The sequence below is a fragment of the Oncorhynchus nerka genome, linkage group LG20 (genome assembly GCF_034236695.1).
Source record: "Oncorhynchus nerka isolate Pitt River linkage group LG20, Oner_Uvic_2.0, whole genome shotgun sequence".
Lineage (NCBI taxonomy): Eukaryota > Metazoa > Chordata > Actinopteri > Salmoniformes > Salmonidae > Oncorhynchus > Oncorhynchus nerka.
This window is the reverse complement of record NC_088415.1, coordinates 53,354,450-53,376,689: the sequence shown is the minus strand read 5'-3', so window position 1 is coordinate 53,376,689 and position 22,240 is coordinate 53,354,450. Positions and strand designations below refer to the sequence as shown.

General features: G+C 41.4%; 1 protein-coding gene and 1 long non-coding RNA gene across 2 annotated transcripts in view; one reads left to right on the top strand and one right to left on the bottom strand.

Annotated features, from left to right (window-relative positions):
• Window positions 1-3,691: 3,691 nt before the first annotated feature.
• On the bottom strand, window positions 3,692-12,401 carry LOC135563001 (uncharacterized). The gene is made up of 2 exons (XR_010460188.1): window positions 12,305-12,401; window positions 3,692-10,473 (listed from the first exon to the last, which is right to left on the bottom strand). It is a non-coding gene; the product is annotated as an uncharacterized LOC135563001 (long non-coding RNA).
• A 95-nt stretch (window positions 12,402-12,496) lies between these two features.
• The window catches only part of LOC115102757 (uncharacterized), an 18,785-nt gene continuing 9,041 nt past the window's right edge, over window positions 12,497-22,240 (top strand). Inside the window, exons 1-4 of the mRNA XM_065005587.1 lie at window positions 12,497-12,754; window positions 13,569-13,771; window positions 13,985-14,089; window positions 14,324-14,419. Coding sequence (XP_064861659.1) covers window positions 12,730-12,754; window positions 13,569-13,771; window positions 13,985-14,089; window positions 14,324-14,419 — 429 coding nt within the window. The 5' untranslated portion in view covers window positions 12,497-12,729. The remainder of the gene's footprint in view (window positions 12,755-13,568; window positions 13,772-13,984; window positions 14,090-14,323; window positions 14,420-22,240) is intronic.

Sequence of the window (22,240 nt, the reverse complement as noted above, 5' to 3'; positions counted from 1 at the left end):
ATTTTTAACTGCGTTGTTGGTTAGGGGGACTCGTAGGTAAGGTTGTATTTGATTTATTTTTAACTGCGCTGTTGGTTAGGGGGACTCGTAAGTAAGGTTGTATTTGATTTATTTTTAACTGCGTTGTTGGTTAGGGGCACTCGTAAGTAAGGTTGTATTTGATTTATTTTTAACTGCGTTGTTGGTTAGGGGGACTCGTAAGTAAGGTTGTATTTGGCGCTTATGACTAATGAAATTTGATTTGACCTAATCATTCAAGTTTTTAAAAGTTTTTTAAAACTATTTCTACATTGTAGAATAATAGTGTAGACATCAACATGATGAAATACCACATATGGAATCATGTAGTAACCAAAAAACCTGTTAAATCCAAAATATATTTTATATTTGAGATTCTTCAAAGTAGCCACCCTTTTGCCTTGATGACAGCTTTGCATACTCTTGGCATTCTCTCAATCAGCTTGAGAACGCTGGAATGCTTTTCCAACCGTCTTGAAGGAGTTCCCACATATGCTGAGCACTTGTTGGCTGCTTTTCCTTCACTCTGCAGTCACACTCATCCCAAACCATCTCAATTGGGTTGAGGTCAGGTGATTGTGGAGGCCAGGTCATCTGATGCAGCACTCCATCACTCTCCTTCTTGGTCAAATAGCCCTTACACAGCCTGGAGGTGTGTTGGATCATTGTCCTGTTGAAAAACAAATGATAGTCCCACTAAGTACAAACCAGATGGGATGGCGTATCGCTGCAGAATGCTGTGGTAGTCAAGCTGGTTAAGTGTGCCTTGAATTCTAAATAAATCACTGACAGTGTCCCCAGGAAAGCAGCCCCACACCATCACACCTCCTCCTCCATGCTTCACGTGGGGACTACACATGCGGAGATCATCCGTTCACCTACTCTGCGTCTCAAAGATACAGTGTTGGGAACCAAAAATCTTACATTTGGACTCATCAGACCAAAGGACAGATTTCCACCGGTCTAATTTCCATTGCTCGTGTTGTTTAGACGGACTTCACAATTGGCCTCAGGATCTCGTCACGTTATCTCTATGCATTCAAATTCAATCAATAAAATGCAATTGTGTTTGTTGTCCGTAGCCTATGTCTGTCCATACCATTACCCCACTGCCACCAGGAGGCACTCTGTTCAGAACGTTGACGTCAGCAAACCGCTATACACGTGGTCTGCGGTTGAGGCCGGATGGACCTATTGCCAAATACGCTAAAACGACATTGGAGGCGGCTTATGGTAGATAAATGAATATTAAAATTCTCTTGCAACAGCTCTGGTGAAAATTCCTGCAGCAAGCATGTCAAATTACACGCTCCAACACTTGAGACATTGGTGGCATTGTGTGACAACTGCACATTTTAGAGTGGCCCTTTATTGTCCATAGCACAAGGTGCAACTGTGTAATGATCATGCTATTTAATCAGCTTCTTGATATGCCACACCTGCCATGTGGATGGATTATCTAGGCAAAAGAGAAATGCTCACTAACAAGGATGTAAAGAAATATGTGCACAACATTGAGAAATACGCTTTTTGTGCGTATGGAACATTTTTAGGATATTTCATTTCAGATCATTAAACATGGGACCAACACTTTACATGTTGCATTTATATTTTTGGTCAGAGTATATGATTTTTGGGGGCCCCTTGCCGCCCCTTGCACGCTCCCGCCAGAGGGCACGCCCCACAGTTCGCGAACCACTGATCTAGCAGACCATAGACAACCAATTGCGTGATCTGAGTCACGGCACCAATGCAACCCACCCGGTATTGAACCTGGGTCGACCATGCTCTTTCAGACCATGTTAGCCCACAGAATGTGAAACCAACGAAACGAATGATGATGTATGTGTTAGCTTTTCACAAGCTTATCCACAGGATCCTCCATCCCCTGTGCCTCATGCTCTACTCAGATGATCAAATGTAGGTCATGAGCGCTGTTCATTTGGAGGGGGTGTTCGTTTGGCACGTGTTTGGAGTGTACGTTTTAGATCCTCTCTGGCGTAAACCGTCAGATAAATTACCCAGCAGGCTGTTGGCCCGCTAACGGAGGTAACTGGCAAACATATGAGAATCTCCCTCTAAATGATCTTCTTATCTTCATAAAAGTATTATGTGTGTTTTTCTGTGTACTGTATATCAGCTCTTTCTCTCAGGGGTTGCTATGATTGATTTAATTGATCCGATCAACCACAACGCAAATAACATTGAGGAATGAATCCCAAAATCACGGGATCTGTAAATATGCTAATGGACTGGTTTAATTCTATGCAGTGGTGTAAAGTACTTAAATAAAAATACTTTAAAGTACTACATAAGTAGTTTTGGGGGGGGGGGGTATCTGTACTTTACTATTTATATTCTTTGACAACTTCTACTTTTAATTCACTACATTCATAAAGAAAATAATGTATTTTTTACTCCATACATTTTCCCTGACACCCAAAAGTACTCGTTACATTTTGACAGGAAAATTGTCCAATTCACACTTATAAAGAGAACATCCCTGGTCATCCCTAATACCTGATCTGGCGGATTCACTAAACAAAAATGCTTTGCTTGTAAATGATGTCTGAGTGTTGGAGTGTGCCCCTGGCTATCTGTCTGGTTGACTTAATATAAGGAATTTGACATTATTTATACTTCTACTTTTGATACTTAAGTGCATTTTAGCAATTACATTTACTTTTGATATTTAAGCGTATTTAGAACCAAATACTTTGAGAGACTTACTCAAGTAGTATTTTACTGGGTGACTTTCACTTGAGTCATTTTCTATTAAGGCATCTTTACTTTTACTCAAGTATGACAATTGGGTTCTTTTTCCACCACTGATGCTAAGCTACATACGGCGACAGGTATTCTAGCACTTAAAGCATTGGACAAGTAGGTAACTGGTTGGCACTTTACCCCTAATTGCTCCTGTATGTCACTCTGGATAAGTGTCTGCTAAACCACTCAAATGTAAATGTTATCTGATAAAGCATTCCTGAATAAAGTTAGGCAAAATGTTGTCTTTTAGAAAATAGCATTTTTGTTTAAATAATATACTGTTGTTAATGTGTCTCCTTTGAGCTAATGCGCTCGTTGAATGATGATTCACAAAATGCAACGATGTCCCTATCAGTCAGTGAGCACATGGCATAGTAAGGTACATAGTATATTGAGAGATACAGGGGAGGACATACGTGTCTCGAGAGAGAATCACAAAACAGAAGCAGCAGTTTGGACTGAGACCTGCGCTCAGCTCAGGAGGTCCCTAGGGCCTGGTTCCATTTCTGGCGAGAGCTCCTCACATCTGCTCCTGTTCTCATCCCACATGGCTACATTCCAAACCAAACAGTATCTTTGCCTTCCCTCTGCCCTTGGTGAACCCCCAGGTAGATCTGAATTCTGAAAGAGACACTACAGTAGGTAAGAGCAAGTGATGGTCCGAAAACACTGAATAGAGCTTTTACCAAGTCTGTCCATCTGTCTTTCAGTCCTATCAAATTAGAGGGAGCAAATCATCAAGGACACTTTTGAATGGAGCCCAGACCCTGATCCCTCCAACACAATGAGCCAACCCCTTTACCCCAGGTGCAGAATGGGGAAGAATACCCCCACTCTATTGCCATTGGCTCTCTGCGTGTGTGTGTTTCGTTGGTAAGCTTGGATTAACACATTCTGTGGACTGTTATTGGTCAATATTGTCTTTATTTGGGTTTCTGACTGAGCCTTCTCCTCTGTGAAATGACTGAACACTACCAGCATTCTCAAACTTGTTTGAGTAGTGAAGCTTTGCATACCAATGATTAGAGTAAAAATACAACCATAATGGCTCAGATTCTGCAGCGTTAGAATAACAGGCATCCATACATGTCTAATAAGTCCCATGGTGTCTTTTCGTAAATAAAAGAACTAGGCACAGGCATTTACACACACACACACAAAGTCGAGGTTCATGGCAATGAGTTCCCATCATCTTCTCACAAACACTCTGAAGAGGAAAACTGGGAATTTATCCACCGAAATAAAATAACAGTTACATCTAAGAGCCTTTGAATTATTCATGAGTCATTGTCTGAGAGATGCTGTGTGTGTGCTTTTAGAGAGATTGTGTCGTTTAAAAAAAAGAAGAAAGTGTGCTAGATTTAGGGTCCTGGCGGAGAGTAAAATAGCGCATGCATACACATGGTGCACAGTGCCACCCTGTGGAGGAAGGTGGAACTGTCTGCTCTGGGACAAAATCCATAAGCAGTAACTTCATATTGCCTTGATAGTCTAAGTGGAATTTTACCATATTGATTATAAGATTGCGCTTATAAGACACTATTTGCTGTATCCAAATAAAATGATCGTACTTATGCACACGCATACCAGTCAAAAGTTTGGACACACCTACGCATTCAATGTTTTTGATTTATTTTATACAATTTTATACATTGTAGAATAATAGTGAAGACATCAAAACTATGAAATAACCCACATGGAATCACATAGTAACTCTTTTTTTTTTTTTAACAAATCAAAATAGATTTTTCGATTCTTCAAAGTAGCCTTTGCCTTGATGACAGCTTTGCACACTCAACCAGTTTCCCCTGGAATGCTTTTCCAACAGTCTTGAAGGAGTTGGCTGCTTTTCCTTCACTCTGCGATCATCTGTTCACCTACACTGCGTTTCACAAAGACACGGCAGTTGGAACCAAAAATCTTACATTTGGACAGATTTCCACCGGTCTAATGTCCATTGCTTGTGTTTCTTGACCAAAGCAAGGCTCTTCTTATTGGTGTCTTTTAGTAGTAGTTTCTCTGCAGCAATTTGACCATGAAGGCCTGATTCACACAGTCTCCTCTGAACAGTTGATGTTGAGATGTGTCTGTTACTTGAACTCTGTGAAGCATTTATTTGGTCTGTAATCTGAGGCTGGTAACTCTAATGAAGTAATCCTCTGCAGCAGAGGTAATTATGGGTCTTCCTTTCCTTTGGCGGTCCTCATGGGAGCCAGTTTCATCATAGTGTTTCATGGTTTTTGTGACTGCACTTGTAGAAACTTTCAAAGTTCTTGAAATGTTCCAGATTGACTGACTTTCATGTCTTAAAGTAATGGACCGTTGTTCCTCTTTGCTTTTTTAAACTGTTCTTGCCATAAATTGGACTTGGTCTTTAACCAAATAGGGTTATCTTCCGTATACCACCCCTACACCACTGATTGGCTCAAACACATTAAGGAAAGAAATTCCACAAATGAACTTTTAACAAGGCACATCTGTTAATTGCAATGCATTCCAGGTGACTACCTCATGACGCTGGTTGAGAGAATGCCAAGAGTGTGCAAAGCTGTCATCAAGGCAAAGGGTTGCTATTTAAAGAAACTCAAATAGAAAATATTTAGATTTGTTTAACACTTTTTGGTTACCACATGATTCCATATGTGTTATTTAATAGTGTTGATGTCTTCACTATTATTCTACAATGTAGAAAATAGTAGAAAATAAAGAAAAACCCTTGAATAGGGTAGGTGTTCTAAAACTTTTGACTGGTAGTGGCTTTTTCTGGTTTGGCTTCCCAATGATTTTACCCACGCACTGCCCCTGCATTGTAAGGGATTGGTTTGAGTCATTTGAAGCAGCAGAGAAGGTCATTTAGAGACCAGTCCCTGTGTACTACTATGAATAAATACACTGAACAAAAATATAAAAGGCAACATGTTAAGTGCGGGTTTCATGAGCTGAAATAAAAGATCCCAGAACTTTTCCATTCGCACAAAAAGCTAATTTCTTACAATTTTGTGCACAAATTGGTTTTTACATCCCAATTAGTAAGCATTTTCTCATTTGTCAAGATAGGCCACATCTGTGGATGGATTATCAAGAAGCTGATTAAACAGCATGATCATTACACAGTTGCACCTTGTGCTTGGAGACAATAAATGGCCACTCTATTTGCAGTTGTCAATGTCACAGATTGAGGGAGAGTGCAATTGGCATGCCTCATGAAGCTGGTTGAGTGAATGCCAAGAGTGTGCAAAGCTGTCATCAAGGCAAAGGGCGGCTACTACATGATTCCATGTGTTATTTCATAGTTTTGATGTCTTCACTATTATTCTGCAATGTAGAAAATAGTAAAAAATTAAGAAAAACCCTTGAATGAGTAGGTATGTCCAAACTTTTGACTGGTATTGTATATATTCCCGACACCGACATTGCTCGTCCTAATATTTCTACATTTCTTAATTACATTATTTTACTTGTATACGTGTGTATTGTTAGATAGTACTACACTGTTGGAGCTAGGCACACAAGCATTTCGCTCCACCCGCAATAACATCTGCTAAATGTCTATGCTGCCAATAAAATTGTATTAGATATTTTGAAGAAAATACAACTGATCCGATTATATCAAATGATCTATAACAGAGCTTTGGTCCGCGATGCTTGATGCTAGAAACAAGTGGTAAAATACCCTGTTAAAACGTGACTGATGCATATGGGGATGTCATTGTTTCGGGTTATTTCACATTCAGGGACTGCCTTTGCTTGGGAAGTAATCCAATTATGTTACTATCACTTGATTTAGCTATTCACTTTCTGTTCAATAGAACATGTTTAAACCCAGGTATCTTTTAGGGAAACATGTGTGAGTTAAAGTAGTTGAAGCTGGGGTGGAAAGGTAAGCCTAACTTTTGGAAGTACCATGCTCAAGATTCCTAATGACGTCTCAGATGTAATTCATTGCAAACGGGCAGTTTCATTGCAAACAAGACACATGGATTTGGCATTGGAGAAATATGATAAGATAAACACAGGCCTATTTCTGTCCATTCTTAGCCTGTAATTTCGGTTAATTGTGTGATATTTTTAAAAAAGGATTCTGCTAACATGTAAAATGACATAGAATTGCATTATTTTTTTTTCAGAGCAACAAATACGATGCTAGATTCATGCAATGCTTTTACTATCGAAGATCTTTCCACCCCGTACTCTTGTCCACGGTGGCCTTCTGGCCTACAGCCCCGTGCGCTATAAAAATCCCGCCTTGCCATTTAATGCTTAATTAAAGGACTAATAAAAGTTAGCAAAACTGCATATCCAAGTCTCTGGGCCCAGATCAACAAAACCTTAAGAGGAAATGTCTTCTGAAGTTTCGACTTATGAACAAAGTAAAGCAAATGTGCTATTCCTCAAAAAGGTTATTGGAAATGTTCTTGCGTTATTTATGTTTCTCCTTAAAAAGTTGTGAAGAAATTATATTCTTGACGATACAATTATTGGATTTGTTCTTAATTCCAAGATAGCTAAACCCCTGTCTTACAACTCAGGGCAGTGGGAGAAGAAGCTAATGAAAACAATTGAACATGTTTAATTCACTCAAACTTCCTCTGAAAGGTTAAGTATTGATTATTTGAAAGCCAACAAGGTGTCTCAGTATGAAATATGCTAACATGATTGCCATTACTAGCTAGATAGAGTTGAAGTCAGAAGTTTACATACATCTTAGCCAAATACATTTAAACTCAGTTTTTTACAATTCCTGACATTTAATCCCAGTAATAATTCCCTTTTAGGTTAGTTAGGATCACCACTTTATTTTAAGAATGTGAAATGTCAGAATAATAGTAGAGAATGATTTATTTCAGATTTTATTTCCTTCATCACATTACCAGTGGGTCAGAAGTTTACATACACTCAATATGTGGTAGCATTGCCTTTAAATTGTTTAACTTGGGTCAAACGTTTCAGGTAGCCTTCCACAAGCTTCCCACAATAAGTTGGGTGAATTTTGGCCCATTCCTCCTGACAGAGCTGGTGAAACTGAGACAGGTTTGTAGGCCTCCTTGCTCACACATGTTTTTTTCGGTTCTGCCCACAAATTTTCTATGGGATTGAGGTCAGGGCTTTGTGATGGCCACTCCAATACCTTTACTTTGTTGTCCTTAAGCCATTTTGCCACAACTTTTGAAGTATTCTTGGTGTCATTGTCCATTTGGAAGACCCATTAACTACCAAGCTTTAACTTCCTGACTGATGTCTTGAGATGTTGCTTCAATATATAAACATAATTGTCCTTCCTCGTGATGCCATCTATTTTGAGAAGTGCACCAGTCCATCCTGCAGCAAAGCACCCCCACAACATGATGCTGTCACCCCCTTGCTTCACAGTTGGGATGGTGTTCTTCGGCTTGCAAGCCTCCCCCTTTTTCCTCCAAACATAACGATGGTCATCATGACCAAACAGTTATATTTTTGTTTCATCAGACCAGAGGACATTTCTCCAAAAAGTACGATCTTTATCCCCATGTGCAGTTGCAAACCGTAGCTTTTTTTTATGGCGGTTTTGGAGCAGTGGCTTCTTCCTTGCTGTAATAGTGATGTCGTCACTATTATTCTACAAATAGTAAAAATAAAGAAAAACATTTGAATGAGTAGATGTTCTAAAACCTTTGACCGGTAGTATAGGTTGTAATAGACCTATGGCTTTTTTCCAGGTTTGGCTTCCCCGATGTCATGCAAAGAGGCACTGAGTTTGAAGGTAGGCAATTGAAATACATCCACAGGTTCACCTCCTCACAGGTACACGGGTACACGTCAATTAGCCTATCAGAAGCTTCTACAGCCATAACATCACTTTCTGGAATTTTCCAAGCTGTTTAAAGGCACAGTCAACTTAGTGTATGTAAACTTCTGACCCACTGGAATTGTAATACAGTGAATTATAAGTGAAACCATCTGTAAACCATTGTTGGAAAATGTACTTGTGTCATTCACAAAGTAGATGTCCTAACCAACTTGCCAAAACTATAGTTTGTTAACAAGAAATGTGTGGAGTGGTTGAAAACAAGTTTTAATGACTCCAACCTAAGTGTATGTAAACTTCCGACTTCAACTGTCGGTTGCCTAGCGAATCTTAAGATAGTTAAGAAATTAGTGAAAAGATATTTTAGAAGTTCGTAAGAAAAGCATTAAATGTTAAGATATTGTTGAGGAATTGCACTTAAACTATCTTTTGAACTTCCTAAGAAGTGTTTTGTTAATCTGGGCCATGGTCTGTCATTTTTTGGGGTATCTGTACTTTACTATTTATCTTTTTGACAACTTTTACTTCACTTAATTCCTAAAGAAAATAAGAAAATTACTCCATACATTTTCCCTGACACCCAAAATTATGCATTACATTTTGAATGCTTAGCAGTGCAAGAAAAGGGTCCAATTAACGCATTTATCAAGAGAACATCATCTACGTAACCTTGCAAAAATCAGAAACTTTTGGTTCAAAAATTATGCAGAAAAATGAATCCACGTTTTTGTCACTTCTAGGTTAGACTACTGCGATGCTCTACTCTCCGGCTACCCGGTACAACCAAAAAATGTGATCATATTACTCCAGTGCTAGCCTCTTTATACTGGCTTCCTGTTAAGGCACGGGCTGATTTCAAAATTTTACTGCAAACCTACAAAGCATTACGTGGGCTTGCTCCTACATAACTTTCCGATTTGGTCCTGCAGTACATACCTACACGTACGCAACGGGTCACAAGACACAGGCCTTCTAGAATGTCTAAGCAAACAGCTGGAGGCAGGGCTTTCTCCTATAGAACTCAATTTTTATGGAATGGTCTGCCTACCCATGTGAGAGACGCAGACTCAGTCTCAACCTTTTAAATGTTTAGTAGGTCTTCAGTAGGTCCTATGATTGAGTGTAGTCTGGCCCAGGGGTGTGAAGGTGAACGGAAAGGCCCTGGAGCAACGAACCGCCCTTGCCGTCTCTGCCTGGCCGGCCTCCCTCTCTCCACTGGGATTCTCTGCCTCTAACCCTATTACAGGGGCTGAGTCACTGGCTTACTGGTGCTCTTCCATGCCGTCCCTAGGAGGGGTGCATCACTTGAGTGGGTTGAGTCACTGACATGACATTCCTGTCCGGGTTGGCGGGTTGACATTTTTTCCTGTGATTATTATTATTATTTGAGACCAACACATGCACAGGATCGGTACATCAGAACAGCACACCTGCGGGACAGGTACAATTGGCTGAGAGAGGCTAGAGGGAGGGTTTGTAGACCTGTTGTAAGGCAGGTCCTCACCAGACGTCATTGGCAACAATGTCACCTATGGGCACAAACCCACCGCCGCTGGACCAAACAGGACCGGCAAAGAGTGCTCTTCACTGACAAGTCGCGGATTTGTCTCACCAGGGGTGATGGTCAGATTCGCGTTTATCGTCGTAGGAATGAGCGTTACACCGAGGCCTGTACTGTGGAGTGGGATCGATTTGGAGGTGCAGGGTCTGTCATGGTCTGGGGCGGTATGTCACAACATCATCGGACTGAGCTTGTCATCAATGCAGGCAATCTCAACGCTGTGCGTTACAGGGAAGACATCTTCCTCCCTCGTTTGGTATCCTTCCTGCAGGCTCATCCTGGCATGACCCTTCAGCATGAAAATGCCACCAGCCATACTGCTCGTTCTGTGCGTGATTTCCTGCAAGACAGGAATATCAGTGTTATATACGCACAAAAATGTAAGGGATGAATAAGAATATGTACATATAAATATATAGATGAGCGAATGCCATGCGACATAGGCAAGACGCAGTAGATGGTATAGAATACAGTATATACATATGAGATGAGTAATGTAGGATATGTAGACATTAAGTGCCGTTATTTAAAGTGACTAGTGATACCATTAATACATTAAATAAGAGGATGTAATAAAGTGGCAAGAGATCTAAGTCTGTATGTTGGCAGCAGCCACTCTGTGTTAGTGATGGCTGTTTAACAGTCTGATAGCCTTGAGAGTGAAAAACAGCTTCAGTCTCTCGGTCCCAGCTTTGATGCACCTGTACTGACTTCGCCTTCTGGATGATAGTGGGGTGAACAGGCAGTGGCTCAGGTGGTTGTTGTCCTTGATGATCTTTTTGGCCTTCCTGTGACATGGGGTGCTGTAGGTGTCCTGGAGGGCAGGTAGTTTGCCCTTGGGGATGCGTTGTGCAGACCGCACCACCCTCTGGTCAGCTTTGCGCGTTGTGGGCGGAGCAGTTGTCGTACCAGGTGGTGATACAGACCAACAGGATGCTCTCGATTGTGCATCTGTCAAAGTTTGTGTTTTCGGTGACGAGACAAATTTCTTCAGCCTCCTGAGGCATTGTTGCGCCTTCTTCACCAAGCTGTCTGTATGGGTGGACCATTTCAGTTTGTCCGTGATGTGTACGCTGAGGAACTTAAAACATTTAACCTTCTCCACTCCTGTCTCGTTGATGTGGATCGGGGGATGTCATAAGGTGAATGCACCAATTTGTAAGTCGCTCTGGATAAGAGCGTCTGCTAAATGACTTAAATGTAAATGTAATGCTCCCTCTGCTGTTTCCTGAAGTCCACGATCATCTCCTTTGTTTTGTTGACGTTGAGTGAGAGGTTGTTTTCCTGACACCACACTTTCTGAGGGCCCTCACCTCCTCCCTGTAGGCCGTCTCGTCATTGTTGGTAATCAAGCCTACCACTGTAGTGTCGTCTGCAAACTTGATGATTGAGTTGGAGGCGTGCATGGCCACGCAGTCATGGGTGAACAGGGAGTACAGGAGATGGCTGAGAATGTACCCTTGTGGGGCCCCAGTGTTGAGGATCAGTGGGGTGGAGATGTTTCCTACCCTCACCACCTGGGGGCGGCCCGTCAGAAAGTCCAGGACCCAGTTGCACAGGGCGGGGTTGAGACCCAGGGTCTCGAGCTTAATGACAAGTTTGGAGGGCACTATGGTGTTAAATGCTGAGCTGTATTCAATGAACAGCATTCTTACATATGCTTCCTTTGTAAGTGTGCCCCTGGCTATCAGTAAATATATATATTTTTTAAAGAGTAGTGCCATCTGGTTTTCTTAATATAAGGAATTTGAAATGATTTATACTTAAGTATCAAAAGTAAAGTGTTAGTAATTACTTTTGATACTTCAATATGTTTAAAACCAAATACTTTTAGACTTTTACTCAAGTAGTATTTTACTGGGTGACTTTGACTTGAGTCATTTTCTAATAAGGCATCTTTACTTTTACTCCAGTATTCCAATTGGGTACTTTTTCCACCACTGAATTGAACCTTGAAAGCGGGGGGCAGACAAGACTGGACTACAAGACTGAACTACAACTTCCGTTTAAGAACAAAACGGAACTCAACAGCATTTTGTGTCAACGGTTTCTGTTGCAAAACGTTTTGCAAGAGACGAACGTTTTTGCAACAGAATATGCATCATGAGACCACCCCAGCTATGTGGTAAACTGACTGCCTGGAATGAAGTATTCTCAATTTTACAATTTACCTGCAAGATCGTTTTACGGATTTTCCTCGTCATCCACAATTTGTTATTTTACACCCGAAAAACAAATCTTCACTCACGTTTTCCCTCGTCTTTTTAAATCACATTTTCCGCACTTAAAAATCACGTGTTTGTAAGGCCCCCATTTGTCTTTCTACAATTTTGCCTGCAGTTTGAACCATTTGTTTAAACGATTATCTACATAAACACCGTTGCAGAATTTAACGTATCATTATATAGGACATATTACAAATAACAATTGTGTAGCTTAAACATTTGTAACGTTGAAGATGATAACATGGTACAGAAAAACAGGCGTTATTAATGTCGTACTATGCACCGTGTGATGCTGTAAACAAGATTTTCACGGACAGATCTGTGAAGAGATCCACTGTTTTTGGTGTAGCTAATGTTTACGAAAGCATAAAATGCAAACGCTCCGGGAGGAACAGGGTAAATTATTAATATATTGCAATTAACTGTATGGGTGACATGTTCCAGTCTGCATTGCTGCTTCAATTTCAAGCTAGCTAGCTAGCTAGCCAACCACCATCTTTGCCAGTATTCTCGCGGAAATGTGCTATAACAAAGATGGTTTATTTAGTGGCATATACGGACCTTAATTAAATATTTAATCAGAGAATTGGTAAAACATTTGGTTAGGGTCAAGGTTAAGGGTTTGTTAAGGTAAGGGTCAGTTATAGATTTTGGCCAGTCGTTTTGCACGTCAGAACTATAGCCCTTCCCCATTTCTTCAGCCTGAAGCTGAAGCTGGGCCCTGGCTTGAGCAGTGGAACGTGTTTAATTAAACCATAACCAATTTAATAAAATACCCATAACCAGATATAAAAGCATGCATTAGTATAAGAACTCAAGAATATGCGTCATTAGAAATGTTGTGCAGCTCAGACAGTAATGTTTTTTTAGTGTAATGTGTGTAGCCTAGTGTAATGTGTGTAGTTATATACTGTATTTTCCTCCATAGAATTAGGAATTCTAATAATTTAATAGGTTCTCTATGGCTTCCTCGTTGATCAAGGTTCAAATTTATTCCAAAAAGGTGTTCCCTCCCACTGTTACTCATTATATATCTGACATGGAGGGAGGGTACTGTTGTTTACACCTGCCTGTATCTAGAAGAGCTGGAAAGGGGTGTGAACAAATGCAGAAAGGGTTGGGGCATTATATACAGTACTGCCCAAGTTATAGTAGCTAGCTTGCTCTTTCATTCAAGTTATGTTTGAATGCACATCATCTTCTCTTCTAGGTCCCCCTCTTCCTCTGTCGTCTCTGCGTCTTTTTGTTCCGCCACTGCGGCTGGTGTGTGCAGCTCTGTGGCAGGTGATCGAGCGGAGAGACATCATGGACTATGGGCTGCTGGAGGAGTTTGCCACCACCGTGTTGGAAATAGTCCCGGAGCTAATGAGTTACAGAGAGAGGGTCCAGCTCCTCCTGGGACTAAGAGCACGGGTGAGTGGGGGTGACAAGAGGGAAAGATGTAGAATTTACCGCTAGGCACAGATCTAGGATCAGTGTACCGTCCAATCTGAAGCTTTATTGAAGGAAACGCAAGATTTACCTTAGATAAGTATCTAGGGGAAACCTCAATCTACTTCAACATTAAACTCAACGATCACACAGACACCTGTTGCCATGAATACTCAATTCTCATTTTATTGACAGCTGGTCCTAGAGTTATGTCGCTGTGATGATGAGTTGTGTCGCCCTGACACCGTTCAGCCACACCTGAACAGGATGAGGAGCTGTGTCTCCAATCATAAGGGAGAGGTGAGCACTACTCAGAGAAGGAATCGTGATTCAAATGCTCAGTTGGTTGGAGTGTGGTCCTTGTAATATGGATCACCGTGCTTATAATGTGGGTTTTATTCCCACATTCGCCTCAAAATACTAAGTATACAGTATGTAAGGCTGTAAGTATATTTGCTAAATGGCATTATGGATAAACATTGTAAAGGATTAACCTATGTTGCTATATTTATCCACTGTGCATTCTTGCTGCAGGTTTCAGATCCAAATGTGGAAGCATCAGAGGCGAGCTTCACGAAGCTGATTGAAACCCTAATGGAGGAGCCAAAGGAGAGGGAACTCTTCTTCCAGGTCAGTGGCTGTGTCCGTGTAAAAGTTCATCTGAGCATGCACAAATAAAGTTAATTTCCAAATGAAACCATGTCATAATTATCCTTGAAGTCAATATGTTGGAGTTCAGGCTTTATTTGATATGTTTTTCAGTAGGAAATTCCATGAATTCTGACCATTACACAGTAGTCTCAAAAAAGAATTTTCAGACAATCACATTTCATGGCTTTTAGACAGGGCTCACTGAGCTTGTTTTTCCACACACAGCTGTCTCCCAGTATTAGTTACAAAAGATGAGATGTTAATGAAACAATCCAAACCAAGTTGATTTTGTTTGCATGTTCTACAGTCTTGTAAAGATAGGGGGTGAATGGGACAGGAAATGTTACATTCATGACGTTTTTTTTTAGGTTGCACCTTTCGTCGGATCTTGAAACTTTCTCAGTATAGCTGACGTTCATCAAGGTTTTATATGGTCTATAATTGACAGTGTTGTAGTACTTGAGTCCCGATTTTCAGGACTTGTGACTCGACCATTAGTGACTTATATTTGCACTTGAACTGAATAGGCTACTATGATAAGCAGAATATTAGCAGCACTGGGTGTGCAGAGCAGCGAGGGTTCTGTTCTCTAGCAGTGGGAAGGGTGCGGAAACACATCAGCTGGTGAGCTGCACTGAAGCAAGCAATGACTGGGGCAGACAGGCTCCGCTCCGCCTCCGATCATATGCTTCACATCACACAAGCGACTCTTGCTTCCCCATAATCACCAGTCAACTATTTGATTTGGCCTGTGTGGCTACCCAGTATGCATGGGGTCTATTGTTGCCCCATAGTGACAAAGGACTTGTTTTGATAGCTACGTTGCTCTACGTGGCTACATTAGCATCAACTAAGGGTAGCTACCGTGAGAGTTTTGATTTCTGTTAAAGGGTAGGTAGCATAAATGTAACATATGGATTTGCATTAGTATGCGCATCAAAAGTCCCAATGCAATTTGATACAAATCAGCTTAAGGTTGCTAGCCAAGTAGCCTGCTAACATTCGCCCTACCAACCTGCTAACGTTAGCACTGCGTGAGTCAGCCAGTTGCAATCAACACCTAGCTTACACCTTCATTAAAGTAAACCAAAGTTTGCGAAATGTAATTTTTTTATGTCTAAGGCACTGCACCTCAGTGCTAGAGGCGTCACTACAGACCCTGGTTCGATCCCGGGCTGTATCACAACCGACCGCGATCGGGGGTCCCATAGGGTGGCGCACAATTGGCCCAGCGTCGTCCGGGTTAGGGGAGGGCAGGCGTCATTGTAAAATAAGGATTTGTTCTTAACTGACTTGCCTAGTTAAATAAATAAAATCTAACCAGTTATCAAATAATGTAACCGGTATATGCAGTTATCTTATCCAGCAAGCCAGCCAGCTGAAGTTTACTTTAGCCTACTAGCTAGCCTAACCAGCTAACTAGCCTAGCTAGCCAACCACCACGGTCGACATAGCTAAGTAGTAAGCCAGAGAACAACTAGTCTAGCACAGGCAGGGACCCACAGAACACAACAAAAAAGCCAGCAGATAAAAAGTAGAGAGAGGAGACTTATCAATTGACGACTGAGTTAAATAAGAGCCAAGGAGAGGCCTTCAGAGGGAGAGTTAGCTAACCCAATAGCGATATAGTGATGTAAATCCACATTGAATTGATCTGGTTTATCTCCATCAATGCTGACACTAGCGATGTAGAGAGGTTGCAGGCTTCACATTCACGCTCGGCACAGTTCCTGGTTTCAGTCAGTCTCATTCCGAATCCTGCCTTCCACTGGTTGTACTAAGCAATCAAAGTCCTCTGCGGTGAAATGAGGAACGGCATGCAGTAGACGTGCTCACTGTTTCCATTCTCCAATTCACTTGCTTGAACCAAACAAACCGGTCCCACTTCAAAGCTAGCTTTTCATTTTAGGCCACAAATGAGTAACCCAGTCTTTGTTGGTATTACAGTGCTAGTACTAGTATTACAGTACTAGCTACAAATGACTGAAAGCTATTAGAACTCTCGCTCGACTACCACTACCAAACGCACATGGGGAAAAAATACTTTTTTCGTTGATGTACATAGCTCACCAGCGCCAACACTTGGTTTGGAATGTAATTACATGCTAGCATGGCTAGTAACTGACGTTAGCCAGCTGGAACTAGCTAAGTAGCACTGGTTCTCCATATGATGTTGAGAAATAGTGCATTGTGGGCCACGTCTGGCCACTTTACCATAAAGGCCTGATTGGTGGAATGCTGCATAGATGGTTGTCCTTCTGGAAGGTTCTCCCATCTCCACAGAGGAACTCTGGAGCTCTGTCAGAGTGACCATCAGGTTCTTGGTCATCTCCCTCAAGCATGATCAATGGAAATAGGATGCACCTGAGCTCAATATCGAGTCTCATAAGCAAAGGGTCTGGATAATTATTTCAATAAGTTATTTTTTATTTTATTTTCTAAAAACCTGTTTTTGGTTTGTTATTATTGGGTATTGTGTGTGGATTGAGGTAATTTTTTTAATTTAATCAATTTTAGAATAATGTAATTATTTTGGGGAGGGGGAGTCGAGGGGTCTGAATTTTTTACGAAGGCACTGTAAAAACGTATAAGATTATGAATATGAGTATGACAAGTTCGGCACACCCCTAGTAAAAGCTCATGCTACCTACCCTTTAACGTTACAATGAGGGAAGTAACTAGCTAGCTATGAAACCGGTACACAGTGTACTTTGTCCCCGCCCCGGAAGTAGATAGTTATTTTCCAGTTGTTGACAAACAGTTTTCCATAACAGCTAAATATCTACCTTTAGTCGTTTGTCACCATGGACCTTGTGTGAATTTGGTAGTATGATCATGGGATACCCAATTCACACAGGGTCCATTGTTAACAAGGACATAATGTTAACAGAAGTCCAATCTCTTGTGGTAGCTACTCATAGTTGACACTAACGTAGCCACGTAGAGCCTGACATGCCAGAAGGTATGTGGACAACTGCTCGTCGAATATCTCATTGCAAAATCATGGGCATTAATATGAAGTAGGTCCCCCCTTTTGCTACTATAACAGCTTCCACTCTTCCGGGAAGGCTTTCCACTTGATGTTGGAACATTGCTGCAGGGATTTGCTTCCACTCAGCAACAAAAGGTCGGACACTGATGTTGGGCGTTTAGGCCTTGCTCGCAGTCGGTATTCCAATTCCTCCCAAAGGTGTTTTTTGGGGTTGAGGTCAGGGCTCTGTGCAGGCGAGTCCAGTTCTTCCACACCGATCTCAACAAACCATATCAGTTTGGACCTCGTTTTGTGCACAGGGGCATTGTCATGCTGAAACAGGAAAGGGCCTTTCCTAAACTGTTGCCACAAATTTGGAAGCACAGAATCGTCTAGAATGTCATTGTATGCTGTAACATTAAGATTTCCCTTCACTGGAACTAAGAAGCCTTGCCTGAATCATGAAAACAGCCCCAGACCATTATTCAATTTCCGCCAAGCTTTACAGTTGGCACTATGCATTGGGGCAGGTAGCATTCTCCTGGAATCCACCAAACCCAGATTCCTCCATCTGACTGCCAGATGGTGAAGCATGATTCATCACTCCAGAGTATGCGTTTCTACTGCTCCGGAGTCCAATGGCAGAAAGCTTTACACCTCTCCAGCCGACGCTTGGCATTGGACATGGTGATCTTTGGCTTGTGTGCGGCTTCTCGGCCATGGAAACCCATTTTTATGATGCACTTGATGAATAGGTAAGTGCTGATGTTGCATCCAGAGGCAGTTTGGAACTCGGTAGTGAGTGTTGCAACTGAGGACAGACTATTTTTTACGCGCAACACGCTTCAGCAATCGGCGGTCCTGTTCTTTGAGCTTGTGTGGCTTACTACTTTGCAGCTGAGCTGTTGTTACTCCTAGACGTTTCCACTTCACAATAACAGCACTTACAGTTGACCGGGGCAGCTCTAGCAGGGCAAAACATTTGACCAACTGATTCGTTGGAAAGGTGGTATCCTATAACGGTGCCACATTGAAAGTCACTGAGTGCTTTAGTAAAGCCATTCTACAGCCAATGTTTGTCTATGGAGATTGCACGGTCATGTGCTCGATTTTATACGTCTGTCAGCAATAGGTGTGGCTGAAATAGCCAAATCCACTAATACTTATGTATATATAGTGGAGCTATCAAAACAACGTCATTCGTCACAATGGGGCTGATGGAATGGACCCAGTGCTTATTGGGTAGCCACACCTGGTTAAGAAACACAAACTGCTTTACGAAATTGAAAACAATAGTATTGAGTTTAATTGTAAAACAACAGTCTAGCTATTTGTTTCTCTCTCTCCTAGAGAAAAAAAAGTATTTCAATTTGTCGCTCTGCTCTCTCAATTTCCCCCCCTGCATCCCATAGCAGGTTTCTTCTGACAAGTCTCCCTTTAGTTTTCACTCTGCAATAAACAAAAAAACATCCACAAATATCAGTGGGCGATTACAAACATGTAGCTGAGAAGCTGTTACAATTATTGCAAAAATAATCTCATCGATCTGACAGGCGCAATAGCCAATTCCGTATGGAGACCATTTATCCCTTCAAAATATCCTTATTGATTTGACACAACTATTCAACATTGTTAAAATAAAATGTGTGTGAACCTGAATGACTTAATTAGTTTCATAGGCTATTGCATATTGCAGGCAATTATGACCATTGGGCAGGGAGGAAAATCTTTGCGTTACTCCAATGCTCACATGAAAATCTTCCCGCCAGTAGTTGTTGCTGGGCAGATTTATTCTACCAAATCCGAGCCAAATCTAAAGAACCCTGAATCATTTGTTTTGCTTTGAAATGTTTGTCCAGCAGCTGTTGCAAAGTGGGTGGCGCAATGTCAAATATGTAACAGAAAACTAGAAGAGAAGCTTGTAAACTCAGACCTACTGACCTGAGCACTTGGACTCGGAGTCGAGGTTTAGTGACTCGACTACAAGACTTATTGTTTTTTTCTCTTTTCCTTGTCAGTATCTTTTATGATATCCGTAACATGTGGATGTAATGGATATTGCTGTATCATATCTTAGCTTCAGAAGCTTGTGCATAAAATCAGCATTAACATTCTACTTTTTAAAGTTAATCTCACCTTAAGGAACTGTGTTGTGGCCTTCCATGGCCCCCCTTTTTCACTGTGGTATAAAAATGTGGTAACAGGTAAAGTCCCTTTGTCATCCATCACCATGGGAAAAGGCAAAGAACTCACAAACAAAGAGGGTGTTGACCTTCATAAATCAGGCATTGGGTTCACTTACCACTATTAGGGCAACAATTAAAGGGATAGTGACATTGGTTTACCTTGTCCATAGTCTACTTACAGGGTAAATAGCATGATCATTACACAGGTGCACCTTGTGCTGGCGACACAAGGCAACTCTAAAATGTGCAGTTTTGTCACAACGCAATGCTACAGATGTTTCAAGTTTTGAGGGAGCATGCAATTGACATACTGACTGCATGAATGTCCACCAGAGCTGTTGCCAGATCATTTTATGTTAATTTCTCTACCATAAGCCACTTCCAATGTCGTTTTAGAGAATTTGGCAGTACGTTCAACCGGCCTTACAACCGCAGACCACATATAACCACGCCATTCCAGGAACTCCACATCCGACTTCTTCACCTGCGGGATCGTCTGAGACCAGCCACCCAGAAAGCTTATTAGACTGTGGGTTTGCACATCCAAAGAATTTCTGCCCAAACTGTCAGATACAAACTCAGGGAAACTAATCTGTGTGCTCTATATATATTTTTGTTTAATATAATTTGACCACATTTGTTACGATAGTAATCCATACAAAGTACAATACATTGTCAAATTAGAGGGACATGTGAAACCATTGTTGAAATACTATAAAAGACTGAGATAATGGGGAATCGAATGGGAGATGGCTGATCTCGCTCTGTTGGAAAATGTGTCACATGCTGCATTTCGCAGAGAGCGTGTTTTTAGGCGGGTGGGACTTTTTATATTGCAGGAATTACAGATTTCATTTCCCAAAGCCAATTGGATTTATGCCCAGATTTAATACCTACTTTAGAAAGGCAAACAAATAAAACGCATGCCATTCCGGTGCACATCCAAGTGCTATCCACTCTCTGGTTTTTGGCAACAGCATTTTTCAGCTGGAGCTTGCCATTGGTTTGGCATCTCACCATCCTAGATGAGCTGATTCATGCCAGCTGTTTTGGATGTAATCATCAGCAAGGGTTACAGTTGCATCCAAGTTCCAGACACCGTCGCACAAAAGGTTGAAGTCAAGAGGGGTTTGTTTTCCATCAACGGTTTCTCATACGATCAGAGCAATAGATGATACCCACATCTCCATAAAAGCACCATCCCAAAACGGGTTCAACTATGAACACAAATGTTTTCCGCGCAATGAATGTCACATGTGATGCCCAAAAGACGCTACTGAATGTGGTGGCCAGGTGGAACACAAGACTCGCTCATTCTGCAGAACAGCAATGACGGCCTTCACTTACAGGAGGGAGCTGTTGAGGATGGATGGCTTGTTGGTGAGTGTTGCCTACTCATTTGAAGTATATGTGACATTTGCTAAAGCAACTTGATTTGTCCTAATGGTTCTCTCTCTTTGTAGGAGACCGAGGTTATCTGTTAAAACCCTGGCTGATGACAATGGTGGGAAATTAACTTTTTGGTCCACCAGCCACTGTGGCAGGTATATGAAAACAAATCCACCAGCCACTCAGATTTTTTTTTATCAGACAAAATGTTTTTTCCATAATTACACCAAAGAAAACCACAAAAACATGGATGAGCACACTTTCTAATGTTTCAAAGGCAATACATGTACTACTAGTAAGACGTAATGGGGTATTGCTTCATTTCATTTTTATGACTTTAACCAATGTATGTTTAAAATAAATCATTTTAGATCCAATGATAAAAACAAGAACATCAAGAACGTCTACAACTGAACATCAAGAATCAACAAAGTGCCTGCCCTGCCGCAAAATGCTGAGTGATATGACTTATTTATTATCATAGCTCAGGGCTCTACGCTGACATTTTTCACAAGTACACGATGTGCTCCCAAGTAGAAATCTTAAGACTAAAAGTTAATGAATAGAAGTTTTTGGTAGTGATCCATTCTCAGTCAAGCACAATCATTAGATGAGACAAAAAATGTTTCAGCTGGCCTTTCAAGGAACAGGCTGCTACTGTGGTAACTTGGGTAACTTGATTTAAAAACAAATCTCAGACTGCGAGATGTCTTCCAAGCAGCAGACTGTTGCAGCAAATGAACATTGAAAAACAACCTGGCATGTGAACAAAACCATGTAACTGGCCAAGAAACAAGAGCCAAAGCCTTCTACATGTGGGCTTTGGATAAAAATAATACAACTCTGTGTGACCACGTGGCGTGTGAAATATACTTTCTAACCGCCAAAGACAAAATCTACCCTCATTTGGCGGTGTTAATTTCCTACCCCACTAATGATGGCGGCCCATGCACTTACAAGGTCCATGCTCAAGGGCCTGTGCTTGTCTTCTGTGGGGGGGGGTGCATTGCAATATTTTTTTAATTTTACCTAGGCAAGTCAGTTAAGAACAAATTCTTATTGTCGATGACAGCCTAGGAACAGCGGGTTAACTGCCTTGTTCAGGGGCAGAACGACATATTTTTTTTACCTTGTCAGCTCGGGGATTCGTTCTTGCAACCTTTCGGTTACTAGTCCAACGCTCATACCACTAGGCTACCTGCCGCCCCGATATTGACCAGAAAAGGCTTTGCCATATTGTAATGGCTTGTAGTG